General features: G+C 40.6%; 1 protein-coding gene across 20 annotated transcripts in view; it reads right to left on the reverse strand.

The window, feature by feature from the left end:
- dlg1b (discs large MAGUK scaffold protein 1b) overlaps nucleotides 1–18,917 on the reverse strand; it is a 242,222-nt gene that overhangs the window by 4,391 nt on the left and 218,914 nt on the right. For 13 of the 20 annotated variants that reach the window (XM_020467259.2, XM_031810894.1, XM_031810893.1 and 10 more), the window contains 4 exons: nucleotides 15,864–15,905; nucleotides 1,054–1,104; nucleotides 745–846; nucleotides 150–322 (listed from right to left, as the gene is read on the reverse strand). In XM_020467259.2, the coding sequence (XP_020322848.1) occupies nucleotides 150–322; nucleotides 745–846; nucleotides 1,054–1,104; nucleotides 15,864–15,905 (368 nt within the window). Of the gene's footprint in view, nucleotides 1–149; nucleotides 323–744; nucleotides 847–1,053; nucleotides 1,105–15,863; nucleotides 15,906–18,683; nucleotides 18,718–18,917 lie in introns of all 20 variants that reach the window. The other 7 variants (XM_031810895.1, XM_020467274.2, XM_020467264.2 and 4 more) reach the window with 2 other exon arrangements.

The raw sequence follows: 18,917 nt of genomic DNA on the forward strand, positions 1-18,917 counted from the left end.
ATCCAGGGTGGGAAAAAAACAGCCTTGGTTGAAAGTACATCAAAACAACCAGAAACTGCTGTTTTTTTCAACCAGTTTTTCCTGCTGTGGTGGGACTGCAGACAGTGAAGAAGTTCCGTTAAGGATGGCCTTCTATTCGGTTCACGTACCTTCTCTGCCACCTCACGCACCGACTGTACGCTGGTCCCGTACAGGTGGTTGTTGTACTGTCCCGCCTCGATAAACTTGTGGTCCTGGATGTCCTTCTCCATCTGCTCCCTGGACACTACAAAGTGGTAGTCCCTGGTGTCAACCTCATAGTCCCGCTTAGGTCTGGTTGTGTCTGGGGGGAAAGGAAAGGACCAGTGTTAGACATATGGCGGAAACTCCCTCTTTCCCATCTTTACATTAATCCAATGCTTTTAAATGTGTGGGGAAGAGTGCAAAAGTCCCAAATTGCACTCTATATTGAACTGCTTTTGAACAGAGTATAAAAGAGTGCCATTTGGGATGCATATTTTGTGAGAATTAGTGAGAAGAGATCAACTCAGACTGTGTTGACTGCTTTAATCAGACTGCGTGACCAAATGGTTGGCCTGCAAGTAGAAACATTTCCTATTTTCACTATGAACAATGCATAAAAATAAAATTACCATTGTAATGAATGGTGCATGTTTTCTCAGCCACAACTTGTGTTTGAGGAACTAAATAACCTGTAAAAGCACTGTCTTTTACCAGGGCAAACACGTAAGACAAGTAACTCACGGGGTACACAGGACCCAAATTTGTCGGGGAACTCCGATATCAGGTCGTCATTTACCCGATCCTTCATGGGACCGAGAACAATCACTGGACGGGTGTAGTTCACTGATGGGAGAACAAAAAGCCAACCGCTAAGATTGTGTTTGAAAAATCCAAACAGTCCAGCAATTTGGAAAAACATCCCACTTCTAACTGAAATTGTGTTTTTACACACCAACGCCTCCTGAAGCTTTACACATTGAAATCAAATGTAATTTAAATGTTAACAAGGCACCAAAGGAATTTGACTGTGATGGAGAAAAAGAAGCTCACCTTCCTGTTGACTGACTGGCTCGTACGACAGCACGTACTCCTCTTGACCACCTGAGAACAACGAGTGACCACAGAAGAACCATGCTTTCCATCACACAAGAATATAAAAAATAATTCCACTTTGTTGTTTGTTTTATGCTATGCAAGTGACGTAGCAAGTAGCCGTGTCATTAAAAAACAAACATTTGTAGGCTTTTTGAATGGTCTCCAGTGCAAAAACTTAATGAAAGGTATCAAGTAAATTTATCCACAAACACGACTATAATTTGTTATATATCTTATATGACCGTGTTTTCAAGAATTTCCTAATATAATCGTCAAGCCCATTCAATAGATCAGGGACATGAAAATGAAAGTACGACATAGGAATATGTCACTTTCACGCTGTATTGAAATTACTATTTGAAACCACGAGCTTGGTATACATGTGTTAGCTGACAATGTCAAAAAAGATGTGCACTCTTCCATGGGGCAAAATTAATTGTGCTGTTCTGATTCTGGATGGTCAGGTTGCAAGCAAGAATGACAAGAAACTGCCATGTTAGAAATCATTAGTGGCTCGTTTCAGCTTGTTATTGATACCATGACTTGTTCTGAGGTGTTTAACGGATTTTGTGTAAATGCTAATATGGCTAAAATTCCCTAGCTACCTAACAAACAACTGAAACGATGTATTTGAGAGACAAGCACTTATTGTAAAAATGTATTTATGTTTTCAATAGACATAGATATATAGCTTAAATGTTGTCAACAATCTAAGCCAGCACAGTCTGTTTTGGCCCTTAGTTGCGCAAGCCTCGGTTTTGTTGCTGAACAACCAACCCTCTATAGCTCTTGATCCTAGAATGATTTTCCTTGGTCCTAGGATGAGAGGTTTGGAGCAATGGTATGGGCGAGAGTTTGATCAGAGGATCATTGACTTTATTCAATTATATTTGGTTGGAGGGCATGTTGAATGAACATATGGCTAAAGTTGTTACACAAGAGCTGAGCAGTAAGTGAGCTCTTTAATTCGGCAAAACAATGGTTGCACCACAAATTACATCCTATTCCCTACATAGTGCACTACTTGCCCTAAGGGCCCTGGTTAAACGTAGTGCACTATAGAGGGAATTCATGACCTCGGCCAAGACATGCGTTTTTTCAAACTCTTCCGAAAAAGTGGAGAACACCAGCAGCGTCGCAGTGAAATGTAATGTCTAGGAATAATGCAAGCTATAAAAACTGGTAGATGGGTCCAATGGTCCAGGATATGGCTACAACATTCCTGTGTTATGAGTCTGACCAAAATGTATGTTCAATGTGTTTAGAGGATTAAAATAGCAGATCAGACATGAGCACATTCAAAATTACACGCATACACACTAGAGGTCTTTACGGGTCCAAAAGTTGGAAATGGATCCATGGCTTTCCCATCCGACCCCATATACATAATTTTTTTTTTTTTTAAACGAGACCTGTTTTTCCAAATGGACCCGAGAACAGTCACACACATTACAGAAAGGCAGGTAAAAAAAAAGTTATTAATAAATTACAACTGTTCCTTGTGTTTCGATGTCTAGCATATTCAAAATGTTACAGCCTATTGTTTAAACTTTCCTAAAATATTAATTGTCCATCCCGGTACATCTGTAAGAGATCTGAGCGCTAAATGCATCAGGGTGCATAGGCTTAAATGTCCACTGTTTGATATTAACATACAGAAAATTAATATAAAGGAAGAGAAGCTTAGGGATAAAAAAAAAGAGTGGCTACGGATACAGAGTTCTGTATCCTAATTTTTGCTCAGGCAATCTGCACATGTGCAGGATCATTTTTTTTACCTAGCCGAGTGCTAGGATGAATTTTTTATTTAGTCAATTACAAACAAAAAGTGAATACTGGCCCTGGAGGCTTACAGGTGGTGATAAAACTGAAGGTGGCGCACATGATGGAGGAAAGGTAATGTCTGCTTTATTTGATACACAAAGGACATGATCTTCATCATGTTTTTGACATTAAACCTAGTGGTCAAACAGGGAAATGGTTCCAATTGTTTTTCCACCATTCATTATTCCTATTTTAAAAACACTTAAGGGCTGTGTTTCCTGTAGGCTTACCCTGGCGTGACGCCTTACGTACTTGCTGTGCTGAGTGCTACGCTGCCGTTCCCCCCCCTCCTTGGTCATCTTTGTCTGGTCACTGGTGTTGCATACAAACTTCATGTTGTACACAAAACTATTGCATTCTCTCATTAGCCTATTAAGCATAAGCACGATTTCCTAAAAACCTCATGTTTTACACAAAGGAGTTCGAACTAAGGCATTTGATGCATAAGCGCGATTTCATGTTCTTTTTCAGGAGGGGAGTAGGCATGGCCTAACATTTTTAGAAGACTTAGACCAGAACCTTGATACTGTTTGACATCTAAGTTTGAACATTAGTCATGAAGATTAGGTTAAAAAAAATCTTCAAAACTTGCATCGCTAGACTGCCTGTTTGTGTCATGCTTGTTTGCAATACTGACAAAGTTTGTACGAACATGTCAATAATGTATTTTGTGTAAAACATGTCAAATGAACTGCAAGTTAAAGGAACCGGTCTTTTAGCTAGCTAGATATTTTTTAATGGTCTGAATTTGCTAAAAGACAGTCAACCGGTTCCTTTAAAAATCATGCATCTATTGACATGTTTTACACAAAATACATTATTGACATGTTCGTACAAACTGTGTGTGACACAGGCAGTGCAGCGATTTCATGTTCTTCTTAGCTGCGGAGTTACATGCAGCTATTTACTCTCGCCACCATATCAGCATATATGGCATAACTATAGAACCGGGTAATGCAAAACGAACTCGCCCATTGTCAGAATATTTTCTCTGGTCCGGATACATGCTCGACTGCCTAGAATCTTCGGCTACCCATAGGTGGAACGCAGCAAGACAGCAATCATAGGCTGCGTAGGGGCAAACAGGCATTCAAGTAGTGTTATTTTTTCAGGAACCTACGATATGGCAGCAACTATGAAGATTAGCCTACATCATCACACAAAACAATGATTGTTTTTTCTCCTAAGTGTTACAACAATTTATATCACTTCACTGTAACGTTACGTCAAAAGGGCAGTCCTTCGGAAATTCACGGCAGAGATAGAGATGGAATTCACGGCACAAACGGTTTACAAAATGTTTCAATTTAGGCTATAAAAATGGATTTTATCAAGGAAAACGACACTTCATTTGATCAATGGGACACTCAGGAATAGAAATAAGAGCAAGATATCATAATTTTACCTTCAGATGTGAATGTGTAAAAACTGTCATGGCGGAAAATGTTTGTTGTTGATTGCTCTTCTCAAACAAAAGCATGGGATTTGTTCTCTGTAATAGCTATTGGAAAACGTAGTTTGATTACCAAGATTCTAATCTTTTGAAGGGTGTAAGACACTTGCATTTTCAAGAATGTTTAATGTTACGAAGTTGTATTTTTAGTTGTCACTCTGAAATTTCCCCTGATGTTGGTCCCTGTACAGGGATCGCAGCCATAACAGGAAAAGCTTGGCACATCTAGCCACTGGGATTTTTGCCCATTCTTCAAAGCAAAACTGCTCCAGCTCCTTCAAGTTGGATGGGTTCCGCTGGAGTACAGCAATCTATAAGTAATCCAATAGATTCTCTATTGGATTGAGGTCTGGGCTTCGACTAGGCCATTCCAAGACATTTAAATGTTTCCCCTTAAACCACTTGAGTGTTGCTTTAGCAGTATGCTTAGGGTCATTGTCCTGCTGGAAGGTGAACCTCTGTCCCAGTCTCAAATCTCTTGAAGACAAACAGGTTTCCCTCAATAATTTTCCGTGTATTTAGCACCATCCATAATTCCTTCAATTCTGACCAGTTTCCCAGTCCCTGCCGATGAAAAACATACCCACAGCATGATGCTGCTACCACCATGCTTCACTGTGGGGATGTGTTTCTTGGGGTGATGAGAGGTATTGGATTTGCGCCAGACATAGCGTTTTCCTTGATGGCCAAAAAGCTACATTTTAGTCTCATCAGCCCAGAGTACCTTCTTCCATATGTTTGGGGAGTCTCCCACATGCCTTTAGGCAAACACCAAATGTTTTTGCTTATTTTTTCTTTTAGCAATGGCTTCTTTCTGGCCACTCTTCCATAATGCCCAGCTTTATGGAGTGTACAGCTTAAAATGGCCCTATGGACAGATACTCCAATCCCCACTGTGGAGCTTGGCTGGGTCTTTGTTGCCTCTTTGATTAATGCCCTCCTTGCCTGGTCCGTGAGTTTTGGTGGGTGGCCCTCTCTTGACAGGGTTTTTGTGGTGCCATATTCTTTCCATGTTTTAATAATGGTGCTCCGTGGGATGTTCAGTTTCGGATATTGTTTTATAACCCAAACCTGATCTGTACTTCTCCACAACTTTGTCCATGACCTGTTTAGAGGGCTCCTTGGTCTTCATGGTGCCCCTTGCTTAGGGGTGTTGCAGACTCTGGGGCTTTTCAGAACAGGTGTATATACAGTGGGGCAAAAAAGTATTTAGTCAGCCACCAATTGTGCTTTTCATTTCGAGCCAGCAGTCTCCGTGAGTGAGCAACTTCCCTCATGTGATATTGAAGCTGAGATTAACTTCTCTTGTCCTTCAAACACTTCCTCAAGCACTGCGGTCGTCTAAGGAAACAAAGCATCAACGTTCAGAGTGGACTCTGCTTCCGATGATACATTTTGCGCTTTGAGGGGGATTGAAAACCCTTACAATGAACGGTGTCAGGTCCGCCAATGACCTAGTGACTCCAGCTGGTGAAACACTGTGCGATACCGGCGAAAGATATCCTCATCTCAGTTTGCAGGTACTGGAACGGTTGCCACACGTGGACGCTGTGGTGAATGGCAGGCCACGACAGCCACTGAGCGTTTTGAAGCACAAACACCAGGAGATTTGGTTTAAAAGTTACAGCCAATCTACTAACAACACGGGTGCTGACAACTTGTACAAAGGGTCCAACCTTTTCGTTTGTGCCTCGGACACCAACACCAACCGCTTGTGGGGGGAATACTGGAACAATATTTCTAACATAGAACGTGGGGAATGATCAGAGGCGACCTAAAATAACACTAATGTCGGTTTGGTTGTTATTTTGTGATGTCATTCAAAATGTTAAAAAGGAAATACTGTAACTTGAAAAGTATACACGCTACATGTAAGAAGTTTACATCCTCTGCGTTATGCATGCTACAGGGGTTCTTCCTTTAATAGTTGCGTCGTACTGCAGCACAGCATGCGGGCTGCCTCAGAATTCTATGGCACGTTATTTAAGTGTTGTTGCCATCAACGCTAGTTAGTGCTAGTTTGACCACCAGAGGGCATCTTTGAGAAGCATTTGACTGTTTTAAATATTGGCTCTACTAGCAAATTTAAAATCTTTTTTTGTAAAAACATATGTATATGAAATTGATTTTAAGTAGCTTAATTAATTTTATTAATATTATGGTGTTTCTATTCGAAGAAAAACAAAACCCCCAGGGTTTCCGTTAGAAAAATATGGAGCTGTACAACATGACTCCTCTTTAAATCTGCGTATTTCTCCAAAGCTCAGTTACCCTGAGTCTGTACAGCACACCCCATCAGTCCATTTAATTGGTACTACACATGGTAATGTAAAAGTTTTTTTAGCGATACAGTAGCAAGACTGAAAATACATCCATGAATTTACGAACAGATAGTCCATTTGTGCCACAGTTTAGACTACCGAAAGATCAGCAATATTTGAGACAATTTTGTTTTCAAATAACAGAAAGTGAGTGGTTGTAATCTGAATAAAGGTAAAAGGCCATTCTTGAACTTGGGGTGAGACAATATGCCCTTTTCATTTTGTCTGGTTTTTCAACCACTCAACACATTTCTGTTAACAAACTATAGTCTTGGCAAGTCGGTTAGGACATTTACTTTGTGCATGACACAATTCATTCTTCCAACAATTGTTTACAGACAGATTATTTCACTGTATCACAATTCCAGTGGGTCAGAAGTTTACATACACTAGGTTGACTGTGCCTTTAAACAGCTTAGAAAATTCCAGAAAAGTATATCATGGCTTTAAAAGCTTCTGATAGGCTAATTTACATCATTTGAGTCAATTGGAGGTGTACCTGTGGATGTATTTCAAGGCCTACCTTCAAACTCAGTGCCTCTTTGCTTGACATCATGGGAAAATCAAAAGAAATCAGCCAAGACTTCAACAATTGTAGACCTCCACAAGTCTGGTTCATCCTTGGGAGCAATTTCCAAACGCCTGAGAATGTACCACGTTCAACTGTACAAACAATAGTACGCAAGTATAAACACCATGGGACCACGCAGCTGTCATACCGCTCAGGAAGGAGACTCGTTCTGTCTCCTAGAGATGAACGTACTTTGGTGCGAAAAGTGCAAATCAATCACAGAACAGCAGCAAAAGACCTGGAGAATACAGGTACAAAAGTATCTATTTCCACAGTAAAATGAGTCCTACATCGACCTGAAAGGCCGCTCAGCAAGGAAGAAGCAATTGCACCAAAACCGCCATAAAAAAGCCAGACTACGGTTTGCAACTGCACATGGGGACAAAGATGGGGGTGGCAGTATCATGTTGTGAAGCAGGGGGGCGGCATTATCATGTTGTGCTTTGCTGCAGGAGGGAGTGGTGCACCTCACAAACTAGATGGCATCATGAGGCGGGAAAATTAAGTGGATATATTGAAGCAACATCTCAAGATTTCAGTCAGGAAGTTGAAGCTTGGTTGCAAATGGGTCTTGCAAATGGACAATGACCTCAAGAAAACTTCCATAGTTGTGGCAAAATGGCTTAAGGACAACACAGTCAAGGTATTTGAGTGGCCATCACAAAGCCCTGACCTCAATCCTATAGAAAATGTGTGGGCAGAACTGAAAAAGCGTTTGCGAGTAAGGAGGCCTACAAACCTGACTCAGTTACACCATCTCTGTCAGGAGGAATGGGCCAAAATTGTGGGAAGCGTATGGAAGGCTACCTGAAACGTTTGACTCAAGTTAAACAATTTAAAGGCAATGCTACCAAATACTAATTGAGTGTATGTAAACTTCTGACCCACTGGGAATGTGATCAAAGAAAGAAAATATGAAATATATCATTCTCTCTACTATTATTCTGACATTTCACATTCTTAAAATAAAGTGGTGATTCTAACTGACCTAAAACAGGGAAGTTTTACTAGGATTAAATGTCAGGAATGGTGGAGTTTAAATGTATTTGGCTAAGGTGTATGTAAACTTCCGATTTCAACCCTATTTGTTGTATTATTTGTTCTCTTTTCTGGTGGATTAAACTCAAATTGCAACCAACTTTCTATGGCTTGTTTAAAAAATAACAATATTTTTGAGATAATTTTGTTTTCAAATAACCCAAAGTGAGCGGTTGTAATCTGAATAAAGGGAAAAAGGGCATTCTTGAACATGGGGTCAGACATTCTTAATCATTTGTAAATAAAGGCAGTTTGTTATTTAGAATAAGTTATTTCTGTTTTTAGAGGGAGAGTAACCAAAAGCCACCGTGCCTATTTTTTTGAATATCTTCAGTCCACATGTCAAGTGAAATTCCCCCATTATATTTACCCAAGTTCTCTCTTAACTCCAGGGCCACCGACAGTTTTTTGGTGTTGTTGCCTGATTCAGGACTCTAGTGCCAGAGAAGAGAGACTCTCAGACTGAAAACGCCTCCATTAATTTACGAAAAGATAGTCAATTTGTTCCACAGTTTAGACTACCGATAGTTCTAACTCACCCGTGTGATAGTGTGGTGCAATGACAGAAAACCACCATCTACCACTAAGGGTCGTAGGCATAGAGCTCGTAACTTTTAAAGGAAGAACCACAGTATATGAAAAATTGTGTTTTTGTTGAGGGATGGGATTTTAGAAACTATAAGAGGAAATTGTTTCTATAATTGTGCACATTAAGTAGTCACCACCCCCTTGAGTGAGGTCAGAGAGCCTGCCAGCCTGACAGAACCACCCCTTTTGAATTAACTGTATAAAATGGTGGGTTAAGAATGAACATATCAGACCAGAGAAACGTAGAGCTGCAGCTCACATTTAAAGTGGTTTGAACTCAATCTCAACACGAGGTTGAGACGATAAAGTCACCTCCCGGACAATCACTGGTACGGTTGATTAGCTGTCCTAATAAAGTACCTAAAAAAGCGAAGTGGGACCATTCTACTACACTATTCCGCTACTCTCATCACCCCACTGGAAACAATCGACATGCATGGCTAGCCTTTCTTCAAATAAGCTTCTTCCAGGGCGAATGAATGTAGAATATAGTCTGTAACTCTGTTCAGGACCACATGAAAAGTCACCGGATACTGGACGATTGCAGAGGAGAACAACAGCAGAAGATGGGTTGGAACCATTTCGGACAATCGGAGCCTTACAAGTTTGCTGCGAAAAGGCCCAACACCCTTTCCAAGGTGGCCTGGTTCAGAGAGAGACACGGCGAACCAAGGCATTTCCACGTAAAAATATGAATTATTTCTTACTCCAAGCGGGCGGCGGTTTGTGTGCAAAGTATAAGTGAGAGTAGTTTCTAAATGTACCAATGTTATTAAGAGTCTCTGTCCCCCTCTCTCCATGTCTTTTGCAACAAGCAGGCATATTGTTTTAAATCTGCTAGGGACCTGTTTATAATGTATTAAGTGTGTATATTTATCCTGTGTTACCATTTAGTTAGCTTGTAAATAAATAACTAAACCAATTTGAGTAGTAATGAATGATAAATAAGGCTCTGGTTTTTGCAGATGCAAGGTTACAACTGTTCAGAATGACACGAGGTTATGATTAATAAGTTGACTGTTTATGGATGTAATAGGTAAAGACCTTTAGAGTTTAATTTGGGAGTTCGTAACTTTAAAGAACCGCTCTCGTGGTGCCCCAGATCCTAAGAGTTAATTGTTAAATTATTAATTTAAATCGGGTAACATTTAAACAGTTAGTTGATTAGGTAAATAACACTCTTCAGATGAATGAAAGTTAAGTCACGACACCACCAAGCCACACTGCTTCTTGACACACAGCTCGCTTAACCTGGAAGCCAGCCGCACCAATGCGTAGGAGGAAACATCATACACCTCGCGACACTCCCCTTGCAAACCCTCCCCTAAACTGGCCGACGCTGGGCCATTTGTGCGCTGCCTCATGGGCCTCAATATAATAGCCTGGGAAAGAACCTTAGGCCGCTGCGCCACTCTAGAGGCCTCTGAGTCTCTACTTTTATCCATTGTAAAAAACACAATTTCAAGTTTTGCTACATAAGACTGAATCGAGTCAGTGGTCACATAGCCATACAGGAGGAGGCTAATTCATACATTTTTAGTTCAACTATCGGAGACCGAGGGAGCGCCGGTGCGCACTCATAGGCCTGCAGCTACAGCCAAAATAGCCACACCACATCAAAGGTTTATAAACTTTACAAGGGTAATATCAAAAGTAAGTCAAGCTGCTGTTTATATGGAAAATATGAAAAGGCTATTACAGTTGAAGTCGGAAATTTACATACACCTTAGCCAAATACATTTAACCTCAGTTTTTCACAATTCCTGACATTTAATCCAAGAAAATATTCCCTGTTTTAGGTCAGTTAGGATCACCACTTTATTTTAAGAATGTGAAATATCAGATAAATAGTAGAAAGAATTATTTATTTCGGCTTTTATTTCTTTCATCACATTCCCAGTGGGTCAGATGCCTTTAAAATGTTTAACTTGAGTCAAACATTTCAGGTAGACTTCCACAAGCGTCCCACAATAAGTTGGGTGAATTTTGGCCCATTCCTCCTGACAGAGCTGGTGTAACTGAGTCAGGATGTAGGCCTCCTTGCTCACACACTTTTTCAGTTCTGCCTACACATTTTCTATGGGATTGAGGTCAGGGGCTTTGTGATGGCCACTCCAATACCTTGACTTCGTTGTCCTTAAGCCATTTTGACACAACTTTGGAAGTATGCTTGGGGTCCATTTGGAAGACCCATTTACGACCCAGCTTTAACTGATGTCTTGAGATGTTGCATCAATATATCCACAATTTTCCATCCTCATGATGCCATCTATTTGGTGAAGTGCACCACTCCCTCCTGCAGCAAAGCACCCCCACAACATGATGCTGCCACCCCCGTGCTTCACGGTTGGGATGGAGTTCTTCGGTTTGCAAGCCTCCCCGCTTTTCCTCCAAACATAACGATGGTCATTATGGCCAAACAGTTCCATTTTTGTTTCATCAGACCAGAGGATATTTCTCCAAAAAGTACCATCTTTGTCCCCATATGCAGCTGCAAACCGTAGCCTGGCTTTTTTTTATGATGGTTTTGGAGCAGTGGCTTCTTCCTTGCTGAGCGGCCTTTCAGGTTATGTCGATATAGGACTCGTTTTACTGTGGACATAGATACTTTTGCACCTATTTCCTCCAGCATCGTCACAAGGTCCTTTAATGTTGTTCTGGGATTGATTTGCACTTTTCCCACCAAAGTACGTTCATCTCTAGGAGACAGAACGCGTCTCCTTCCTGAGCGATATGACGGCTGCGTGGTCCCATGGTGTTTATACCCGCGTACTATTGTTTGTACAGATGAACATAGTACCTTCAGGCATTTGGAAAATGCTCCCAGGGATGAACCTGACTTGTGGAGTCCTACAATCTTTTTTCCTGAGGTCTTGGCTGATTTCTTTTGATTTTCCCATGATGTCAAGCAAAGAGACACTGAGTTTGAAGGTAGGCCTTGAAATACATCCACAGGTACACCTCCAATTGCCTCAAATGATGTCAATTAGCCTATCAGAAGCTTCTAAAGCCATGACATACTTTTCCGGAATTTTCCAAGCTGTTTAAAGGCATGGTCAACTTAGTGTATGTAAACTTCTGACCAACTGGAATTGTGATACAGTAAGGGAACACCCCCCTGAAATGGACAAAAATTTATGGGAAGTCATTGGCACTGGACAAACCACTGTCCAATTACCACTCAATTCGGAGTCGTTTAGTTCAATGTTGATTGCAAATGCCATATGGCAAATGCCAGGTGTAACACTTTAAAAATCCAACAGGTGGCGAGCGCGCTCCACCGTGGTTTTTCATATTGCAAATGGAACACAAGTCAACATCCAAAAGCAACATTTTGAAAAAGCGATTTTTTTTCAAAAACCTGAAAACCCCTTAAAAAAGTGATTTCTGGACCGTTTCTCGAAATTCTTTCGATTTTTTTGGGTCAATTACACATGAACTGTATGAATATACTTTTGTCCAATTTTATTATCATTCTTTTTTTAAACTTGTGCACAAGGCATATGTTTTGTCCATTTCCAATATGATTTCATAGGAAGTCAAAAGTCGAAAATGTGAACTGTTTTTCAAGTGCTTTCTGGACCGTTTTTCGAAATTCTTTCAATTTTTTGTCAATTAATCATGTGTAAAGAAATGTATGAATATACTTTTGTCAACTTTTATTATCATATATATATATTTTTTACTTGTGCATCAGGAATATGTTTTGTCCATTTGCAATATGATTTCATAGGAAGTCAAGTCACTTTTTTTGGGGCCAAATGCCATAAGAAATTTGACATGCTCAAAAATCCTGCAGAAATGCAAAATTGACTGGCCTGATGAACACAGGATGGCCGGGCAGTGATAGTTGCTCCTTTCGATCGCTCGTTGTGCTGATTTCATCATGTCCATTTGGTGATGTTTTTTTCACTATTGAATCATATTGCAAATGCATGTGCATTTGACTTATTTACAGAGGTTTAGTGAGTGTGTGTTATTTCAGAAAAATCACAGAAATCTCACAGAGCTCCGAAGCACACTTTAATAAGATTCCTATGAACACGATGCAACTGGATCTGTAACTATTTTTGAACATCACCAATTTGACATCGTACGATTTCTCTTAAATGACGATAGAAAAATGGCTGTTTTTTTTTATTGACACCGGAGGTGCCTTGACTTTGACGTGAAGCGGAAAAATAATTGCTCTATTTTCATTTTGGACCTTTAATCCCAGAAAAATGGCCATAACTCAAAAACCGTTAAGGCCTAGACGCCATCTTGTTCGGGGCCAACTGCCCATTATGCCAAACCTACGCTCACCAAGTTTCGTCTTCAAAGTCTTTTCCGTTTTGGAGATAAGGCCACGTCGTGATTCGTGATGTTTTGTACATTTGCAATATGATTCCATTCGCCCTCTTGTGGGATTTATCGGGACATCGGAAAAATGACCAATATTGGATTATTTTATGAAACGGAAACCGAATGTCCGAGAGAGTTCATTTGAGGACTTCCCGGTAGATCTGGCCCTGCCGCACAGCCCGACGTCGTCCGCATATTTTACAAATGTTTTCGGACGTCTGTTAAGGAACTGTACATTTGCAATATGGACTTTCTCACTAACCATATGGAGAATGTCAAAATGTTCCCTTAACTTCTTAGATATAGGGCGCTCTTTTAATTTTTGGATAAAAAAAAAGTTCCCGTTTTAAACAAGATATTTTGTCACGAAAAGATGCTCGACTATGCATATAATTGACAGCTTTGGAAAGAAAACACTCGTTTCCAAAACTGCAAAGATATTATCTGTGAGTGCCACAGAACTGATGCTACAGGCGAAACCAAGATGAAATTTCAAACAGGAAATGTCCCAGATTTAAGGCGCTGTGTTCCAATGTCTCCTTATATGGCTGTGAATGCGCCAGGAATGAGCCTACACTTTTTGTCGTTTCCCCAAGGTGTCTGCAGCATTGTGACGTATTTGTAGGCATATCATTGGAAGATTGACCATAAGAGACTACATTTACCAGGTGCCCGCTTGGTGTCCTCCGTCGAAATGATTGCGTAATCTCCAGCTGCGTGCATTTTTCCATTTGGTTCAGAGGAGAAACCAAACTGCCACGAATGATTTATCATCGAATAGATATGTGAAAAACACATTGAGGATTGATTATAAACAACGTTTGCCATGTTTCTGTCGATATTATGGAGTTAATTTGGAAAAAAGTTTGGCGTTGTAATGACTGAATTTTCGTTTTTTTTTCTTAGCCAAACGTGATGAACAAAACGGAGCGATTTCTCCTACACAAATAATATTTTTGGAAAAACTGAACATTTGCTATCTAACAGAGTCTCCTCATTGAAAACATCCGAAGTTCTTCAAAGGTAAATTATTTTATTTCAATGCTTTTCTTGTTTTTGTGAAAATGTTGCCTGCTGAATGCTAGGCTTAATGCTATGCTAGCTATCAATACTCTTACACAAATGCTATGTAGCTATGGTTGAAAAGCATATTTTGAAAATCTGAGATGACAGTGTTGTTAACAAAAGGCTAAGCTTGTGAGCCAATATATTTATTTCATTTCATTTGCGATTTTCATGAATAGTTATGGTAATGAGCTTGAGGCTATGATTACGCTCCCGGATACGGGATTGCTCGACGCAAGAAGTGAATGATGTGTGAAATACTATGTCTGTAAACAATTGTTGGAAGAATGACTTGTGTCATGCACAAGTAGATGTCCTAACCGATTTGCCAAAACTATAGTTTGTTAACAAGAAATTTGTGGAGTGGTTGATAAACATGTTTTAATGACTCCAACCTAAGTGTATGTAAACTTCCGACTTCAACTGTATATTGCAGCGAACACTAGGATTAGCCTACAGTTGGAAATTAATTTAGCCAACGAAATTATCTCAACAGAATGAAACAAAACACTTTTTGCAAATTTATAGAAGTGGTTTAGATTAGCATAAATAGGCCTACAATAATCATAATAATATGCAATAATATAATGATAAAACAAAGGATAAACATGGAGGGTAAATAATTAAAAGATAGAAAATTGCATCAAACCTGAATAGCGACCTGTCCACTAGAATATTAAAACGTGTCCCCATGGAGGCCATTCCCCTTCTTGGCTTCTTTTCACTATCCTCTTTCTCCTCTAACTTTCGTTTTACTTCAGGCCAAGGCTCCTCTCTCTTCTCTTCTCAGCAACAGGTGCAAGAGGTGAGCGGCTGGAACCAGCTTCAGCTGGACCTGGCCAGCCTAAGCAATACGTTTTAAGTTGCAATTGGTTGACACAGATAACAAGCTAGCAAAGTATTTCATCACCCCATCTTGGAATTTTGGGTCTGGTGGACCCGTGAAGACCTCTAATACACACATGCACACACAGCGACACGAGAGTACATGCAGCACCTGAGTACTTATTCCAATTCAAGCCACACAAGCCCTCATTGTCATAAGCATAATCAGAGAGGGTTAACTGAGTTAGCAACTGAACAAGCAAAGCACAAGAGCATTAATAGTCCATTTTAGATATACAGTAGTACACTGGCATGTTGGTGAGGGACATGCTACAATTTCCTGGTCAGTTGTTTGAGGCTAACATTGGAGTCTTCTCCATGGGTGCATTCCAAATGGCACCCTATTCTCTATATAGTGCACTACTATTGACCAGATCACTATGCAGTGCCATTTGAAACGTCCCTCAAAGTAAAAAACAAAGCATTAAAGGTGTTAGGATCCTTTGTTATGTGGACAAATCATCAGAACCAGCCATTCACTCACACAGCGTGGCCATCAGTAAAGCATTAGCTAGCTGGTCACTGGGCAAATGTCGCCTCACACACGGACATATTTAATGTACTGATTTGGTAGCTCACATTAGCACTGCCAGTGCAGTATTATACTGTGTTGTGACGCAAGGCAGAGAAGCAGGCATTCATTAAATGGGCAGTGGAAAACTACTTGTAGACTTACGGTAACTACTTTCACTATCACTGGCATTGGAAGTGATGTGTTCTGGAATTAGAACAAAGCAGGAACGTATGGGTAAGTAGGCTATAGTTGCAAAATTTCAGAAACTTTAAAAAAATCTGGAAAAAGTCACAGCTAAGTAGCCATAATGGAGGCAATGATACAGTGATTGAAATGAGTGGCTTTTTGGTACAAATTCCTTATGGGTCACAACAATACAGAAGTAAGAGAAGCAGATAGGACATGCTAGTGTAAAATGAGCTAGGTTGTGTCATTGTGATCAATTGACAACACTTTGCATGGTTACAAAAGAAGTACACATTACACACATCAAAATTACATCACTTTTTAAGGTTACACACAATGAAAAATAAGATACTTAACTGTTAACCTATACATACAAACACAAATATATCAATATTCTGGGGCACGCGTACACACGCCTGTCCACATGTACACACAGAGCATGCTCATTCTAAGATTTGTATATTTTTTCAGACAATTGAGCCCTTGTATGGCTTCACAAATAGACAGAACACATTCCAAAGTGACTCTTCTTCTTTTGCAAGTCAACTAATCCAAGCCAGCTATGCCCAGTTCAAGAGCAGTGTTTCATGTATGGGCATATTTCTAGTGTTATCAGTGTAGATGTTTTTATTAGAAAAATACATGTAGATATTGTATGAGGGAAAAATACATGTACAGTGGGGAGAACAAGTATTTGATAACCTGCTAAATCTGCAGTGTTTCCTACTTACAAAGCATGTAAAGGTCTGTCATTTTTATCATAGGTACGCTTCAACTGTGAGAGACGGAATCTAAAACAAAAATCCAGAAAATCACATTGTATAATTTTTAAGTAATTAATTTGCATTGTATTGCATGACATAAGTATTTGATACATCAGAAAAGCAGAACTTAATATTTTGTACAGAAACATTTGTTTGCAATTCCGAGATCATATGTTTCCTGTAGTTCTTGACTAGGTTTGCACAAACTGCAGCAGGGATTTTGGCCCACTCCTCCATACAGACCTTCTCCAGATCCTTCAGGTTTCGGGGCTGTCGCTGGGCAATACGGACTTTCAGCTCCCTCCAAAGATTTTCTATTGGGTTCAGGTCTGGAGATTGGCTAGGCCACTCCAGGACCTTGAGATGCTTCTTACGGAGCCACTCCTTAGTTGCCCTGGCTGTGTGTTTCGGGTCGTTGTCACGCTGGAAGACCCAGCCACGACCCATCTTCAATGCTCTTACTGAGGGAAGGAGCATGTTGGCCAAGATCTCACGATACATGGCCCCATCCATCCTCCCCTCAATACGGTGCAGTCGTCATGTCCCCTTTGCAGAAAAGCATCCCCAAAGAATGATGTTTCCACCTCCATGCTTCATGGTTGGGATGGTGTTCTTGGGGTTGTACTCATCCTTCTTCCTCCAAACACGGCGAGTGGAGTTTAGACCAAAAAGCTCTATTTTTGTCTCATCAGACCACATGACCTTCTCCCATTCCTCCTCTGGATCATTCAGATGGTCATTGGCAAACTTCAGACGGGCCTGAACATGCGCTGGCTTGAGCAGGGGGATCTTGCGTGCGCTGCAGGATTTTAATCCATGACGGCTTAGTGAGTTACTAATGGTTTCCTTTGAGACTGTGGTCCCAGCTCTCTTGAGGTCATTGACCAGGTCCTGCCTTGTAGTTCTGGGCTGATCCCTCACCGTCCTCATGATCATTGATGCCCCACGAGGTGAGATCTTGCATGGAGCCCCAGACAGAGGGTGATTGACCGTCATCTTGAACTTCGTCCATTTTCTAATATTTGCACCAACAGTTGTTGCCTTCTCACCAAGCTGCTTGCCTTGTGCAGGTCTACAATTCTATCCCTGATGTCCTTACACAGCTCTCTGGTCTTGGCCATTGTGGAGAGGTTGGAGTCTGTTTGATTGAGTGTGTGGACAGGTGTCTTTTATACAGGTAACGAGTTCAAACAGGTGCAGTTAATACAGGTAATGAGTGGAGAACAGGAGGGCTTCTTAAAGAAAAAGTAACTGTCTGTGAGAGCCGGAATTCTTACTGGTTGGTAGGTGATCAAATACTTATGCAAATTAATTACTTAAAAACCATACAATGTGATTTTCTGAAATTTTGTCTTAGATTCCATCTCTCACAGTTGATGTGTACCTATGATAAAAAATACAGACCTCTACATGCTTTGTACGTAGGAAAACCTGCAAAATCAGCAATGTTTCAAATACTTGTTCTCCCCACTGTAGATGTTGTATGAGAAAAATACATGCAGATGTTGTATGAGGTGATAAAAATAGGCTCTGGATGGAAATGTGATCTGGATGGAGTTACCTGGTTTAATGTAAAGTTCTGGCTTATTTCCAAAATGATGAAATTACAACATCCTAAAAAGTTTTAGCTCATCTTTAACTTACCTCGGATGTTTTCATTTAAAAGTTTTGTAAATAAAATAAGCAAAAAAAAGTAAACTATCCCTTTAAAGTACAAACAAAGACACGAGACAGCTGTAAAAGCCTTCGGTCAGCTCAGTTATGGGATGGAAGAGAGACTGGGGTTGAGATGTGCATGAAGCACTGCTGAGAAACCACTGGAGGAACAGTGTGGAGAATGAAACCGAGAAAGGGAGAGAGGGGACACTGAATGTTCGAATTATATTATATATGCTCAGGGGGCATATTTCACTTGATATCACTGATATAAGGTCAGGAGAAGTGAGAAAATTATAAAGATTGTGAAGAGATGGAGTGCTGTGTATGGGTGGCGGTGGGTAGCTGGATGGGGGACTGGGGGGGGGTGACTTACTCTGGCTTTTGGATAGCATGTCGTCAGGGTTGTCCTGTGGAGCAGTCAGCAGAGAGCAAGCCAAACCAGGAAAGAACAACCACAAGGACAAAATGTTACTGGAGTCACAGAGAGAAAGAGACGAGTGGGGGAGGACTACCACCGGACACTGCTGTGGCAATGCAACAGGGTGGCCATTTGGCTCAACAGGAGAGAAAACAGGCTGATACACAGACTTCATGTTATTTGTGATAG

Source organism: Oncorhynchus kisutch, linkage group LG30 (assembly GCF_002021735.2).
Source record: "Oncorhynchus kisutch isolate 150728-3 linkage group LG30, Okis_V2, whole genome shotgun sequence".
In the NCBI taxonomy this organism is placed as follows: domain Eukaryota; kingdom Metazoa; phylum Chordata; class Actinopteri; order Salmoniformes; family Salmonidae; genus Oncorhynchus; species Oncorhynchus kisutch.